General features: G+C 35.8%; 2 protein-coding genes across 4 annotated transcripts; both read right to left on the bottom strand.

The window, feature by feature from the left end:
- Nucleotides 1-5,728: 5,728 nt before the first annotated feature.
- Nucleotides 5,729-13,196, bottom strand: Ap-2alpha (adaptor protein complex 2, subunit alpha). 3 transcript variants are annotated; one of them, XM_076766106.1, is made up of 14 exons: nt 13,046-13,196; nt 12,034-12,122; nt 10,995-11,206; nt 10,684-10,877; nt 10,372-10,603; nt 10,196-10,304; nt 9,358-10,001; nt 9,145-9,276; nt 8,874-9,071; nt 8,467-8,798; nt 8,108-8,376; nt 7,863-8,007; nt 7,376-7,583; nt 5,729-7,299 (listed from the first exon to the last, which is right to left on the bottom strand). In XM_076766106.1, exons 2-14 carry the CDS (start codon nt 12,095-12,097, stop codon nt 7,222-7,224), a joined length of 2,817 nt encoding a protein of 938 aa, XP_076622221.1. In that variant the 5' UTR covers nt 12,098-12,122; nt 13,046-13,196; the 3' UTR covers nt 5,729-7,221. The 3 variants fall into 3 exon arrangements, with proteins under 3 accessions (XP_076622221.1, XP_076622229.1, XP_076622238.1); XM_076766114.1 differs by lacking the exon at nt 13,046-13,196 and adding an exon at nt 12,602-13,010; XM_076766123.1 differs by lacking the exon at nt 13,046-13,196 and adding an exon at nt 12,424-12,575.
- Nucleotides 13,197-13,660: 464 nt separating this feature from the next.
- Nucleotides 13,661-15,007, bottom strand: LOC143342380 (uncharacterized). Its single transcript, XM_076766190.1, has 3 exons — nt 14,346-15,007; nt 14,097-14,226; nt 13,661-14,025 (listed from the first exon to the last, which is right to left on the bottom strand). The coding sequence occupies exons 1-3, from the start codon at nt 14,476-14,478 to the stop codon at nt 13,773-13,775; spliced, it is 516 nt and encodes a 171-aa protein (XP_076622305.1). The 5' UTR covers nt 14,479-15,007; the 3' UTR covers nt 13,661-13,772.
- Nucleotides 15,008-16,221: the final 1,214 nt, after the last annotated feature.

The raw sequence follows: 16,221 nt of genomic DNA, 5'->3' as shown, positions 1-16,221 counted from the left end.
AAGCAAATAAAGTAATACAAATAGAAATATATTTATCGCCTCGCTATGCATTGGAACACTCCTAATTACGTTCCTACGATACACGAGCGGACCAATGAGCTTTCGTCACGAATCACGTGGTTTTGTTTATAGAATTTTCCCGCTTAAAATATAATTATACATTTATACGTCTAACGATTTTACAAAACTTTTAATAATTTCCTAACATAGTTCGTTTCATCTTTTCGGCGAATAGAAATATCATAATTAGAAAACTTATGTGGAGTATATATATGTATACATATTCCACGGACAATTTTTCGTACGTTTGTTACTTTTCCTACAACTTTCTTTAGTTTATGCCTCGACAATTTAATTCGATCAATTGGCAGCAGTGAAAACGTTTATGTCGCGATCGATACCAACTAGTATAACTCTAAACGAGTCATCCTACCACACAATGAATTCAATCGTTAATTAAGAATCGCTATATCGACGAGTGACGGTAATACATATAATGCTCTATAAATGATCTGAAACAACGTCGGTATATTCTCGTACCGTAAAACCTGCCTATAAAAATAAGTCGCTGTAAAACATGCCGTAATGAGTTAAACATGATTAAGATGATTCTCGCATTGTATCGATTCAACTGCATTAATTATTCTTTAGTAATTAAGATAATATCAGCTATGTGTCCTCTAATCTTTCTAAGGAACTTTGAGAGTACATACATATAAAACGTTCACTGTTCGGCTATAGGTTCAGCTTGAAAAAGTTGATGCGACTGTGTTTAGCCTGTAACTGCCTCGAACTTTTGAAACTGTGCTGTGTAATATAAGAAGCGATTCTGTATACCACATTTACTCAGGTATCGAACGTAACGTACACACATTCTTGCGACAAACGAATACATACTTCTTACGTTGCAATTTCTACTTAATACCACCGAACAATTATTAAGGGTTGCGCAGGTCGGTAATGGTTGGAAAAGGAGAATCGAAACCGTTCTATTGCTACCGAGAAGACACCGTATTGTGGAACCACGTGTTCCAGGACGTTCTTGAAGTTAGGCGTAGGCGTACGTTTACACTGTAGCAGAAGACACTTGACGTCGTTGAAAAGGACTGATTTTAATGAAACCAAAGTTTGTTTCACGCTGTCGTTAATACGAAAGGAGTTCGCGTTCTACGTTCAAAGTGTTTCATTATTATCGAAGGTAAAATAATCGTTAACATCTGGAACACCCTCTATAATTACAACTTGTATATAAATTAATTACAAACATTGATAAATAAGTATTATTATTTGTAAGATTATATTGAAGCAGAACGTTCTTTGGAAACAGCCTTTTAGTAGACGAAATGCAAAAATAAACAGTAATAATGAAACACCCTGTAATCTTCATATATTAAAAATGTATATCTACATCTGGCGTTTGACTTTTAGATTACAAGTGTAAAAGCTATTCATTTCGAAGAGGTTATACATAATTACTATACATATTTCTTGCATTACTCTACAGGCTCGTCTATTTATAATGAACACCTTAAGTATCTTCGTTGCTTCAGAAGATATAGAACAATTTTTAAGGGGAAAATGACAATTCGAAGCCGCACGATAACGATGGCTGGGAAAAGAAATAAATCCCTAGCCATCTTTCAAGATAGTTTCAAGCCTACGATTAAAGCTCTAAAGATTAAAACAGTGTAAACGTACCCTCAAAGACAGGTCGCGAACACAATGAGTCACGGAACACTGTCGTGTAAATTCACAACGCTCTCTGCACAGTCTCATGATATTTGTTCTTTCATTCACGTAGTGTGGACCCTATGGAATTTTCCATACTTTCAAATTGCAGAAGAAACTGTTACTTTTATTTTTTTGGCACGATGCTCGAAAGCTTAAATTTACGATGTCAATTTATGCGTTGCGAAACCTGAATGAAAGAAAACGAAGTTTGATTGTGAATTATCAAGCTTGCACGCGCCAGAGTTAAATATTATTTACGAAACCATCCAAACGAATAACAATTTGGTAAATTTTTCAAATTTGATAACCGTTAGTAATCTTTAACCTCTAAATTATTTATTGCATCATATACTTCGACAATTTTCGTTTGTTATATTTTTTAAATTAGAAGTAAATTTGAAATACCAAAAATAATTATAAATAATCCGATATGTGACTACTTAATACTTCCAAAACTGTACAAAATTTTTCATTGAACAACACTGGTCGACAAATTATAAACGATAATTTGTATTCTTTACTATTAAACTATTATCTATACTAACATAGAAAATAACAGAAAAAAGAAATTATTTTTACCAACGAAATTTGCGGTCGGTAACGAATGTAGAATATTTCAGTTTTTTATCGATCGATTACTCAATAGTTGTTCAACCCTGACGCGAGCAACAGCAGATTGAGTCGATTGATCGAAAGGGCACACTTTATATGAGATTGTATATATGTATAGTTTAATAATATAAATCATTAGCATTTTACAAACGTACATATACGTAGTGCTGAACAATACAAAAGAATGTTCGCGGGGAAGATTGCAAGTTCAGTTTCGTAAGTGAATCTTGCTATCGTTGACAATGTCCCAAAAAAGAAACATATTCGTAAACGACTCGAAAATTTCGCGTAAAGATTGAATGTAGAAATCTTATTTACAGGATAACCCTACTTTCGATTGTTTGATTCATGACCGGACAAAACAGCGTAACGTGTGGGTGCTTCCTGTATTTAGCTTTGTGCCGTGCTGTATGGAGAGAAATTACATTTGCCATAAACTGAACAGAGACGAACGAGGAACTACCATCGCCGATGGCTCAGCGAATCATGGTTCGTAGAATTTTCCATTATTCGTATTTTCGAAAGCATATATCTGACATTCGTTTTTTTAAAAATAGTATAACATTAGTTTTCAATTTTTAAAGTATTATTTTCGAAGTTTTAAAGATTAAACCAATCTTGTGGGATTAGTTATAGTTATTTATTCGCGTTCGTGAAAAGATTTGAAACGATCCACCAAGCCACCGAGTCCTGCTATACTATGTCTGCACGTTAGAACCACAAATAAATACAAACGAGTATGGGACAATTGCAAATAAAGGTAGTGAGATCTATATAGAGTATAATGCATTTTCATATCGATTGTGGCTCTGAACAAGGTAGCTTTTGAACCGAAGTTTCCAACAGTACTTTGGGCAACTTTATAGGTTATGCCATATCGATGTTAAGCATACAGGACGATTAGAACGTAGCATAACTCTACCAACATTTTTGTTAACTTATAGGAGAGCCATGCCCGTATTTGTTAGAATGAACCTGTATAATTTAGTTTCGATTAGAGCCATCGATCGTAATCTGTATCAGAGCTCGTTCATAATTACGTTCCTATCGAATTCCTACATTAAATCTATACACGGTGGTTTGAGAAAGTAACGAGAGGAGATCGACAAAGGATTTACCGGCATAAATCTCTATAGCGTTGCAACAAATGCGTTTCATTTGTTATGTCATGATCGCCACTTGATCAGGGACACCGTAACACAATAATCTAACAATCGTGTGTCATCACACGTTTCAATTTTTCAATAATTCGTATTATATATAATATATATATTTATATGAATTATATATATATATATATATTTTTATTTATATGCATATATGTATCTGCGCGCGCGCGTGTATACAGGGTGAGTCGTCTAAGACTGGATTTGTAAGTATGTCCATGATTTTTGTCGATGGTATGAATGTTCCGGAAAGGATTACGTCGACAAAGATATGGATTTGATTAAAAAAATACTTGGCGAAATTTCAAATTTTGTCATCGATTATGACCTTGAGAAAAGTGTGAATTTTATCCTATTAACGTGCTCCCTCGGAACATTTTCTTCGATTATTTTCCACGTATCAAAAAACAACAGAACTATTTGCAATTCCAGTCTTAGATAACTTACATTATACAGAGTATCCGAGCCGAAGTACCGAAATATCGTTGTTTTTAACGATACGAAAATCATGCATGGGACAATTCAAAGAGTGCATATGAAGGTTAAGCTTCAGATGCGTTCTATTGTACTTTGTCATCCACCATCAGATGCAATAAAAAAGAATGCACACTTCTTTTACTTCGAATCGTGCCACGAATCATTTTCGTACCATTAAAAACAAAGGAGATATTTAGGTCAGCTTCAACCAAAATACCTTCTATATGTACGAATACAGGCTGTTCGAAAATTTTGCAGCCAAATTTTAGCGGTTCTGCAATTAAAAGTAATTGTATCATATTTAGGTTGGAAACGTTTGCCACTTAAGATCACTGAACGACTATCCCCACTACATGCGTTCTCTTAAATAGACAGATTAGCATATCGTTAATTCATCGTGACGAATGCAAATTTAAAAATTGTTATTCGTTATTTGTAATAGCGAGACACTTTGCACAAGCGATTCTTTTCGAGTACTTTAATCTTTTAGTATGTAGAAACGTGGCTTGGGCGTTTCATCCGTGACATTACCGATGTAAAAGTAACAGTAGTGTCTAGCATAATTTGTGGGAGGGACAGTGACCTTGAACAGCAAGTATCGTTTCTTGTATTTCTCGTAGTTCTGTTATAGCTTTTCAATTAATCATTCTACGACGAATGTTTTTACCGAAGTTTGACCGAAAAATTATAGAACATCCTGTATAGGCATGTACTAATTATTCGAACGTAAATCTAATAGAGTGAACAACATGATTCACGCTTCCGTAATGATAAACATGTACATACAAACACGCGTGAAAGTAGTAGAAGTTCCAAAACGTAAATCATTCTACCAAATCCATGACTGGGGCGATTCATTGTGTTCGAGAGCTCGTTCTCGATTATTAATTATATTTACATTATTGTTTATTTGCAGAGTGGTCTCTTGTTTGAGAATTGGGAATATCGAAGTATATTCTACCATATATATATATACAAAAAGCAAGTAAAACCAATGCAAAGCAGTAATTTAAATATATATTTATCGATAGGAAAGCATATGAGAGAACTTAATTCATAAGTCGTTTAAATTAAAAGAAAAAGGGAAAAATTTCAAAATCATTTAACCCAGTTACATACAAAATATTTCTATGACTATCGATTTTTTCCGTTCACACCACTTTAAGTTAGGAATGTTTGTTTTTTTTTTTATAATATATAAAATGTCTTGTTTACCTAAGTAAAAACAGACTAAACGTTTTGGACGAACGTTACTTAAATATCGCCAGTTTTTTTGCATAATTCTTGTAGTATACTTTCAGTGTATATTGATCATCAATGAAATATCATTGAGAATAAAGAGAGTATCACGCGATAACTTTACTATCTAAGAAAGTGATTCGACTGAATTTACAAAAGTCGTGTCGAGAATTCGAATAAAAAAAAAAAAATACTCGTGTAATTTTAATGCAGAATTTCTTTTGGGAACACATTGTCGAGTATTTAAGCCTTTTGTGAATTGAAACTTTTGGCGTTGATAAATATCAAGTTCTAAATGAATCATCAGAAAACATCTTTAAATTTTCTAAATTCCATAACGCCAAAAATTCCAGTCGAAGCGACATTAGCATTCTAATAATGTGTTCCTCGTACAGATCTCCCTAAAGTTATGCTAAATTGTCAATTCATGCTGATGTAAATAATACATCGTTAACGAATGGTTAAAAAAAAAAGAAGAGATGGCAAAGAAATTACAGTTGGAATAAGGAGAAAGGTTTCGAATATAAATTTATACTATACGAACATAAAAAAATATACATCTCGTGTTCGCATGATAAAGAAATACAAATGAAACAGCAGGAAGAGACGATGATATTGTAGATCCTCGTGCCAGCAAGTACTGGATTCTGTGTCTCGTGCAATGGCTCTTTATCAGCACATTTAATTAACGGGATTTCTTATGTACAATTCAATTAGAGCTTTACAATTTCCATAACAAAGACAGACAGGCGTAATCGAAGCATGGGTCGCGATTTAAACGCGGTTCGAATGTCGCTCAAAGCTGCTCTATTTTTTCTTTTTTTCCTTCGTCAGCACTCACGGGAACATAATTAATCATCAACGCATTCGCGAATATCATCTGTACAAGATATACTACTGAAATATACATCTCACACAAGACTCGTTAAAGACGATTAGAAAAAGTTTCATCTAACAAATTCTTGGTTCGTTCACCTCTCGCTTGAACTCGATCGCTCTTTTCTCTGCGAGCCAAAGAATGTGACCAGCCATGGATTTTTTATACATCAACGTTTGAGGTAAAAGAAAAATCTCTAGGGGAGCAAGCGGAACGAGGGATCGGGACGGGAGCGAATGATGTCGAACCTACTAATTACAAGAGAAATTTTGAGCTCCGTTAAATACAAGGAAATCTACGATAAACAACTAATATCATACAGCTACTGTCATCGTGCCCAAATTTACTCTCGCTCACGCAACAATGATTATAATCTCAAAATGAAAGTTGATACGAACCAAAAAAGATCGTGTGCTCGAACAAAAAAGAAGAGCTAAAAAGGCATAGATGGGAACGTACCACGAGAAGCGTAAACGCGCGGGCCGTTAACTCGAAATATATGAACTTATCGAAAAACATCCGATAGCGGGAAAATTAATTGGCTATAAAATCTTCTATAAAACATGTATGCTATTAACCTGATCGCGATGTTGGACCTGAACGTTTTTTTGCTACTGCTCGTGGCAAAACCATCTATACGTTATTTGAATAAGTTACGAATTATAATTTTTGCTAAAGACACGCGTTAAATGAAAAAGAAAAAATAACATACAAACAAAGGTAATGTCTATGCTTGTTACCTTTGCTCGTGGACTTAATATTGTCCATCATAGTCATCGTACATGTCGTCTGGATTTTGCTATTTTTGTTTCGTTTTCCATGCATGCAATTATATGCAACAATTATACACAATTATACGCGGTAATCTTGATTGTGTGTTTCGGCAATTCTATGCCATGCTTTTTATGGATTATACGTGATAACAACGCTCCGCCTACGCAAGGATTCAGTTCTCACGACCGCGCTGTGAGCGTAAGCTTGGGTACAACGAATACTTCTTAACAAATAATCATCAGTATCTTTCTGAACGTCGAGAGACGACATCCTTTCATGATCACGATATGTCTTCCCACGGCGTTTTTGATGTATCTTAGATTAATTTCACGCCTGCTAGGCCGTTTAAAATTGGTCCACCAGCAGGTCACAGATCTCTACCGACATTGATTCCTTACTCGAACGTACCGTTAAACGAAACATCTACGAACGAAGTACGATTAATCACCAATTTGCAACCGTATGTCTTCTAAACAAATTCACACTGTTACAAAATTACCTGCGCTTGTTTATTAGGTTCCAAACGTAACAAGCACCCTACTTGTTGCGCCCTCATATGCACTATACCCGCGCATACGAAATTATCGGGATTCGGATCGATACTGTCGAGCAATTGCATTCCGAATCCTTGCAATTTCGTGCGAACTTGCGCAAGATCCATCGGTTGCTGCGCTTTGAAAATTTTTTGCGAACGCTGTTGATTTGCTCTGAAAGAACAACGTTCCTATTATCATTGCAACGTTTCAATGAAAATGTGTGCAATCGACGTCCGTGAATGTAGCGTTAATAAGATTAGGAAGTTAGAACTATTCAGTTAGGAAATATAGACACGACTACATTGACTCAATTTAATTGATAACTTTTGTTGGAATAGCACGTATATATCCCAGGCTGCTGTGAAAGTTTTCCGAATATACACGGCTAAATGTCGATTATGAAAAAAAGAAATGGAAAGGAGGATATTTGTTTTATAAATATTTACATACCCCCCAAGGTTTTTCCACCGCGCGAAAAATGACTCTTCATTCATTTCTGTGGGCTCGAAGAACTTGTTGATCGTTAACGGTAACTTCATCGTTATTTTCTGTGGCACGTTATTATAAATAAACGAGATGATCATACTCGGCGCGTCTGTACAGAGAAAAACAAACCAATGATATCTTTCTAACATTTAATTGAACGACACTTGTTCAGTCGTTCTTAGAATGTTATGTAACTTGTTTCGTCATACCGTTATAATCGTCAATACACTCTGCGTTGATCATTTGTTGAATCTGAGCACCGGCTTCCAACACAGGATCAACTGGTTTCACTTGTACAGCTAGCTTCGCTTGATTTTCTTCCGACCAAGAAAGCTGAGTTTGGAAACTATGAAGAGCGTACTGAGTTTTGTTCCCGTAGAAAAGACCAACGCGTCCCAAATTTTGTCGAAATTCGGATTTAACTCCGATTTGGATCAAATCATTCTCAAATAGAACACCGTTGTTCTTGCAAACGAACCTGAAAAATTTAGAATTCAAACATTAGAAACACGAGTATTAGAGTGATTACTAAACATTTCGGAATCAAGGATTTTGAAAGATATCTTACTTTTTAGGATTATATGTATTTTGGGCACCGTTCGTAGCACCGACTTTATTCGTCATATTGTAAATATCTCCTAATACATCGAGAAGAACTCCCGTGTTGCTAGTTGGTTGAGAAGATGGCGGTGTAGAAAGGCCCAATAAATCTGCCGATGTATTATTAACGACTGCTGCCGCGATAACAGGTACTTCCGGATGGTGATTAGTATTTGGCGCAGGACTCTTACTTTCTCTGATTTCATTCTCTGGCACTCGGCCTGGTTTTTTCTTTTTCAAAACTGCGAGAATGGATGATTCTCTTTCGGGGAATGCAGGCATTTCTTCCAAAACAGTAGCCTATAAAAAGGCCAAAAGCATTATCGATAGTATTGATCTTTGAGTGTCTATAATGATCGTCGTATTGATACTTACCAAAACGTCGTTAGATGCGATAATACTCAATTGAAGATACTCGGAAGCCCTCTGCTGTAATTCTGCATCAGCGCTTCGTAAGTTATTGTGTTGTCTGAAAACATCTTGAATTTGGCTTCTCATTTCAGAGAATAGATTAACAAATTTGATATACGTGGATAATAATAACGCTCGAGTCATTGGGGAACATAAGTGATACTGGAAAGGAAACAAAATCGCGTTAACGTATTAAATACGATTGTTTGAAGAGAGACAAGACTAGAGAACTTACTTTGGAATGTAGTAACTGAAACTGAACAGCTGGCGAGGAACGTTGATCGCCAGCGATGAGGTTTCCAAACTCCCCAAGTATATAACCACCGACTTTTACCATATTTTCATGACAGGCTGGTGCTTGTAAGGCCTAGTAAATATCGTAAACATGTTTTATGGTCATCAAAATTCAATCGATGTTCGATTCGGTAATTAAATCCGTATTATATACCTCGAAAACCGTTTTCGCCGCGTACCCTTGTACATCCTCTCTGTTGATAACGATCTGAATAACTCTGTACCAAACTTCTTCCGAAACGTAGTCACCAGCTATCCTGATGAGATTTAGAATAACATCGACATACCAAGTATAATCGGTAGCATACTTTTCGGCCAGAATCGCGACCTTCAGAACCATCTCTTCTCTAATAGAGTAGTCAGCAGTTTCGAGGTAATTCAACATTTCTTGTACTATTTCTTCCGCATTGGTTTTATCACACATTGCATACAAAAGGTCCACAGCCTGTTGTCTTACAGACACATCTTTCTCCATTTTCATAGAAAGAATGACAACCTCTTGATGTTTCTTTACTGCTTCGTGCGAGAGTTCTGACGTGGCTAGGTGGCACATGGATTCAAGAGCCAAATAACGCAAATTGGTCTCGCGATTCGATAGAAATTGGCCAAGTTGATTACACGCTCTAACCGATAAAGGCAGTTCGCTATCGTTGTGAATAATTAAACTAATGGCCTCAAACAATACAGCATTCTTCGCATTCGAATGCTGCACTTTCTTCGATTTCGGCGGTTCTTGAGCTTTGTTTAATATAGTTTCTAAGCATTCGTTTAATCTGCCTTTTACACCTGGATCTTCGGCTATTAAAAGTTTAGGATTAAAATAGAGATACTTTGTTTAGTAAAATTATCGTATATAGGGACCTAAACAGAAAACCATTAAAACTTGTATTTTTCCAATGAGTAACATTTTGTTAGCTTTAATATAATTGAAATTCATTATTCTCGTTTCAATTTAGGTTCCTTATTATTTAAACGAAATCCAGATAGTTTACCAGGTGGAGTATAATTCTGTAGTAATCTTAGTAATTTTACAGATAGCCATGGTGCTGGCACAAAGTAATAAGTATAATCTTGTAAATCCGTGTAACTTGATGTCACAATCTAACGAGATAAAAAAGATATCGAAGAATTATCTATCTACAGGCATCTCTATCAAATTATACCATACCCTGCTTAATCTTGAAACCGCTAGGCTAACGCATCCCTTGTATTCGTCTGGATTTCTTTTTACGAGAGCATCAATTAAAGATGCTGCTGCAGTTACAACACCAAGATGTTGATCGTTTAATAAATGGACTATACGCGAAGTCCATTCTCCACCGGGAACAACATCGGGCGCGGTACGCAATAATCGTAATAAGCATAGTGCTGCGCTTTGTTTTACTACATCCATAGTATCTCTGGAATATAAAAATTATTGAAAATTTCAATAATCTATTTCCACAGAAACTATAACTAAATATTTACTACGTCAACCTACCCAGAAACAAGTAGTTTTGGTATTTCATTACCAAAAGCCTCTGCCATTTCCTTGCTGCCAATATTGGCAATACATTGCAACGCAAGATTTACGTGAATCGGATTACGCGATACAAGATCATTTTTTATACTTTGAATTATGAGCTTAATGAGATCGCTATTTGTATTTACTAATACCGATATGAAAAGGTAACCCTAAAATATATAAAATATTTATACATTTGTGTTCAATTTTTCGTAGAATTTTTTCGTAAAAATTTTAAATACTTCGATTCAATGTACTAAATTTTTTTCTCGGGATGTGATACTTACAATCTGTTTTTCTGAGTACTTATTAGATGAAAGGAGATTGACAGCCTCCATATGTCCAAAGTCAATGTCATGACCAAGCAGAAAAATAAAAAGGAGCTTGCAAACGTATTTCTTTTTTTGGTAACCATCAAGTGGTTTATCTCCTTTAAATTTACTACGAATATTTGCCAACTCTTTATTTATTCTTTTGATTTCTGCTTCTTTACTTTTGCCTGACAAAATTAATATTTACATATTTAATCAATTAATATGCAAATATTATACGAATATTTATCCTATTTTAAATCTGTTATTGTTTTGCATTGTATAATTTGTTTTTCCTTTTATTATGCAATTACAAAGACAAAATTGGACTATAAGCTTAGAAAATTATTGCTATAAATAAGGTATGAAATCACAGACAGTACATAGTATTTGTAGGTACAATATATACAATTATACATTTACATATATGCCATATACAAGTATGCATTTGTCATAATTTTTATAGAAAAGTATAATGGCTGCTTGCCACTTGGATCAGCATCAAAGTTTGCATGTATTGATTTGTTCTATATCAGTATTATATTCCATGTTTTATGAATTATTTAGGGTATTAGATTACAGAAATACTAAATAATTATAATATATCTATCATTATTTTACAATTTATTCATCTTCATAAAAATTTTTCAAAAAAATTCAGTGTTACTTTTAACAGACATTTATTACATTATGCCAAATATTACATATTGGTGTTTGAAAGACAAGCTATATCAGAAAGATATGCCTATATCAGAACTCCGCCCCCTTTCTCCTACTCTTGTCTGCTTTAAATACTTTGCATGTCACGTTAGTTTCAATGGCATCGTATCTCTTAACGGATGGAACATGGGTCATAATTTCAACAATCCAAAGGCTAACTCGTGTTCCTTGTTATCTAATATTATAACAAGATATGCATGAATGCTACAATTAAATCATGGGATATAATGTGGTAGACTCTTGAAATATAATGAGCAAAATTGCAAATAATAAGAACAAAAATTATTGAACTCACAATTTCTAATATCAGAAATGAACACTGCTAGCCCACGCATGCCATCTCCTCTCACAGCCGGCATTTTGTCTGGATCTTCTCAAAACCACCTGTAAAATAAAATAGTTTTAAAGGTACTTACGTACATATTTACGGATCAAATGAATGCTCTAATCTTTTGGGCATTTGTATAAGAAATATGTAAGATCATTTTCTATACTCTCACTAAACACTTGCTGTTGATATTTAAACGAATGCTTTATATTTGTCCTTTATGTTATTAAATTCTTCTTGAAATTTTGTAAATTTACACTTGATAGTCTACTTTGATTGTGGTTACAAAAATATTTTGAAATGCTCGGTTCAATATATCAGGTCCATTGAAGTTTTTAATTGCAAGCACTCGCGTACGTTATTCCGTCAGCGGTTGTACATCGTTATTTAATGACACGCGGCCGATGTACAGGGGGAGGTTCAAGAAAAAGAACCGAATGATACTCGTTGATTAAGTGTACTCGAGTCGACGAGCCCTACGGTCCTCGGAGTAACTCCGAAAAACCGTTTGGTACAGTTAACTGGTGTATAATACCAGCCAGTAGAACCAGCACGTTGGAGCAAAGGTAGAGATTAAAAGGGCAAGGCGGCACGAATTGGAGCAGAGTATTCGAACGCTCGAAAGGAAAATCGAGCGATTAAGCCGGTACCGCGTCCTAGATTCTGCTAGCCAAACACTTTTTGACAGCAGTACCGTGCAAACGCTAATAGCGGCACCCGTTACCAGACTATTTTCAGGACCGTACGGTCCGCGAATCGCGGTAACGCTCGCCGAGAGATTGCTCGAGGATCACGATGCATCGATCGAGCAGGCAAAAGGAATATTTCGAAGAGGAGAGACAGGTCGTACGATGGCTTTTTGTCACCCGACGGGCCGTCGCACTCGGAAGGAGAGCGCAACTTAGCGCGACTACGTTTTTAAAGGAAAGAGGTTATCCCGCTGTGCGCGCAGATTATCGGATCAGTTTTAAGTACATACCGATCTGGGTTAGGGTAACGTTCACGCACGGCTCGGTCACGCAGCACTCGGTAGGCGTGAAACTATTCGCGAGTCGGTGCCAGAGATTTCGTGGCTGTCGCCATTTGCAACCGCTGACTAGCTGACGGCTGCCCGTCAAATGCCATTGCGCTTGCGCTTTATGCATTGCGCAGGCAAATTCGTATTTCGAATCGAGGAAAATCTTCATCGATCGTTTAAGTTCTTTTTACGATTACCGTGCCCATGATTATTCGTTCCGCTTTAGGAGAAAATGTTTAGAGTTCATCGCTCGAATTTTAGCGGATTATCGAATACATCGACTCGCCAGTGTATCGATTAATAGGTAAACCGTAGACGTTCTAATTGACTTATATATTCGATGCATCAATGATCTTTGATATGTTGACTGCCATAGTGGTTACTGGTGATCGGCACTTTACACTTACGTGTTGCAATATTGTTTACGATAGAACATTAATACTTGCAAAATTGTGAATAACGCTATTGTAATTAGCAACGCTGTAAAATAACACGGGCATGGCAGTGAACATATTAGAAATTAAAGAGGTTAAGCTATCCAATTTCAGAATTTTTTTCATGCAAGTGTATTTCAACGTGAATTGACATTTATTTCAGAAAAAAAACATACTTTATTGAATATCTTTGCCAGTCTATGTACATTGAACAAGATTTATTAACATAAATTGTGTCACATTCTTCCTAAGTATCAGTTAGATACTTGTTGCTGTATCTTCTCCAGTAACAATTCCAATCTGCCCTTCATCACGGGTTGCCCCTTCTTTGTCCTCATTGAAAGTTTCCTAAATGTTTGCATTTTCTTTTCTTTATACTTTTTAAGTGCCTCTTTTTGTTCTGATTTTATATGTTCCATTTGCTCCTGTTTTTTTCTTTTATCATCCTTCTTGCGCAAGAATTCCTTTTTAGCTTTATGAAATGGGCTCACCTTTTTTGGTTGCATCCTTTAAAAAAGAAACTCAATTACGTCAATCGTTACCGTTATCTGTGCGAAATACAAAATCGGTATACATACTTATCCTTTTCATTTTGGTTACTGTCTTCCAATGAAACTGGTTTCTTCAGATTCTGACGTCGGCTTTTGTCAACCTCTTTGTAATAATCTCGTAAAATTGCCTTCTTCCTACGTTCCTGCCACTGATCGACTGCCAACAAATAATACAATTCAAAGGCTCGTGCTACGACCGCGTAGCAACGTAATATCGAGCAACGTTTAGACCTAACCTATATGCAAGTTACGTTACTCGTACAGTTTCAAACGTACTTTTGTATTTGTTACTGTATTTTTGTGCCCTGTAATTCTTTTTGTTGAACGGTTTCTTCCCATTTTTCTGATCTTTTTCGGTAGCATTGCTCGAGCGCTTTCTGTCAGAAACGTTTTTCACGCGTGTCTTCATGATTGTTGACAGACCTCAGGAGACGTTAATTTAGTACCGACGGTAAACGCAAGGGGGACTTAAGAGTAATCAAGTAGCGCGTCAAGTGACGGCAATTCAAATGGAACTCTTCCCTCCTTTATTCAATACGAGTATATTGACCATCATCGTGGTGCTTTCTTTAGGCCTGATGAAACAATCTCTCGCTCGATGTCCGAAAGCAACATAATATTACAGGAAAAAAATATTCCAAGACGATAAGATGTTGCAGGGTTAATATGATAACACTATATCATAAGGTATTATTAATATTACCGATGAGTAGGATTTTTTATTAAATAAAAGTAATAGAGAGTCAATTAACATTTATTTCCTTGTTGGCACTTAGCATCACAACGTACAGAGTACAGTGTCACTTTGTACTAAGTAAAGCGAATTATAAAAGTATGGTACTTGCACAATCGGTTCGATATAACACGGTCATTTGTCATCGAGTTACGTATTAACAGTTTATTCGTGGCAGTAATATTGGTCATTGCTATATTAACTTGCGAATGATGGCATTTTTTCACGCGCGTTGAAATGCAAAGGACGATAACCAACCGATATTAAGCATCACAGATAGTACAGTTCTCGACTCGAGTGTTTTGTTTGTATTGTAATAATATAAACTTTATATCGTATACAACCGGATTCTAAGGAAATTCTTTTCATTTTTTTTTTCTTTTGATATACATATACTCCTTGTCTTTCGTTTCTCGTTAACAAATATAAATCTTGGATGTCTGGCACGATCCAAGTATATATCTATGCGTGATAAACATTATTTATACATAAACCGCTAAAATATGACCGAACAAGTGACCAGGTTAGACATTGAAAACCTATTCGAGGTATTTCATTTATGTACCAAGTACACGTGCATACAAAGGCTATAAGTAGTTGCAACCGGATCGTGTTGCAAACCCACGTACCGCGAATGTTACAACAAACCGGTTGGTATCGTGTTTCACATGTTTGCAGAAAAGTAGCTGAAAATTCGGTGATAATCATCACGGAGTCACGAAAACGTTATATAAATACGAAACTTAATATCAATTAGTTATTTTAGATCTACGTAGTTTAACTTTTACGGGTACAAACTGAATTAAGGCTGTTTTCTCGGCGTAGAAAACGTTAGAAACTACGCGTCTCCATATTTGAAAGATAGGTGTAAGAGAAAGTAAATAGAGCACTGGTAGAAAAATATATATAAATCTAAACGAACGTGAAAAGTCTGACATTTGTTGGTTTCGTGACTTAAGCCACTTTCATAATAATCGGCTCATATCAAGCAGTGACATCACGGCGCGTTAACCTCAACTCCATTTGTACTCAAGTCAGTGGTAGCGATGCGAAGTCGTCGTACGACGACAGCGACGTACTCCTCATTCAATCGTTCTAAGTAAGCCAAGTACAAATGGCTATTAAGTGCTCATTGTCTGCTTGGTAGCGAAACATTGAATGAAATCACTTTTTACAGCCCCGTCGTGCATCAACACCTACTTTCATTTCTCACAAACTGAACTACATTCGCCTCGTTTTCGTTGCTTACATCATTTTCGTACAGTAACGTACATTCGAGGTAAAGCATTTAAAATCACTGTTATTATTTCGTCCATGAATGGCTATCGAGAGCTTTTAAGTTCAATCCAGAAGCACCGTATTTCTCGGATTCTGTTGTAGTAAATTTGTTTTTTGGATCGGTCGTTTTGCGGGCGAAAT

This window comes from Colletes latitarsis, chromosome 1, assembly GCF_051014445.1.
Source record: "Colletes latitarsis isolate SP2378_abdomen chromosome 1, iyColLati1, whole genome shotgun sequence".
NCBI classification, from domain to species: Eukaryota; Metazoa; Arthropoda; class Insecta; order Hymenoptera; family Colletidae; genus Colletes; species Colletes latitarsis.
This window is presented reverse-complemented; position numbering and strand designations above follow the sequence as displayed.

Excerpts from the sequence above, each read along its gene's own strand:
- Ap-2alpha (XM_076766106.1), bottom strand. The coding sequence starts at position 12,097 with ATGCCGGCTGTGAGAGGAGATGGCATGCGTGGGCTAGCAGTGTTCATT. Across the intron at positions 8,799-8,873 it reads TCGCATCTAACGACGTTTTG|GCTACTGTTTTGGAAGAAAT; the intron begins GTAAGTATCAAT and ends GCCTTTTTATAG. Across the intron at positions 8,008-8,107 it reads GTGTATTGACGATTATAACG|ACGCGCCGAGTATGATCATC; the intron begins GTATGACGAAAC and ends TTCTCTGTACAG.
- LOC143342380 (XM_076766190.1), bottom strand. The coding sequence starts at position 14,478 with ATGAAGACACGCGTGAAAAACGTTTCTGACAGAAAGCGCTCGAGCAAT. Across the intron at positions 14,227-14,345 it reads ATACAGTAACAAATACAAAA|TCGATCAGTGGCAGGAACGT; the intron begins GTACGTTTGAAA and ends ATTTGTTGGCAG. Across the intron at positions 14,026-14,096 it reads AACCAAAATGAAAAGGATAA|GATGCAACCAAAAAAGGTGA; the intron begins GTATGTATACCG and ends TCTTTTTTAAAG.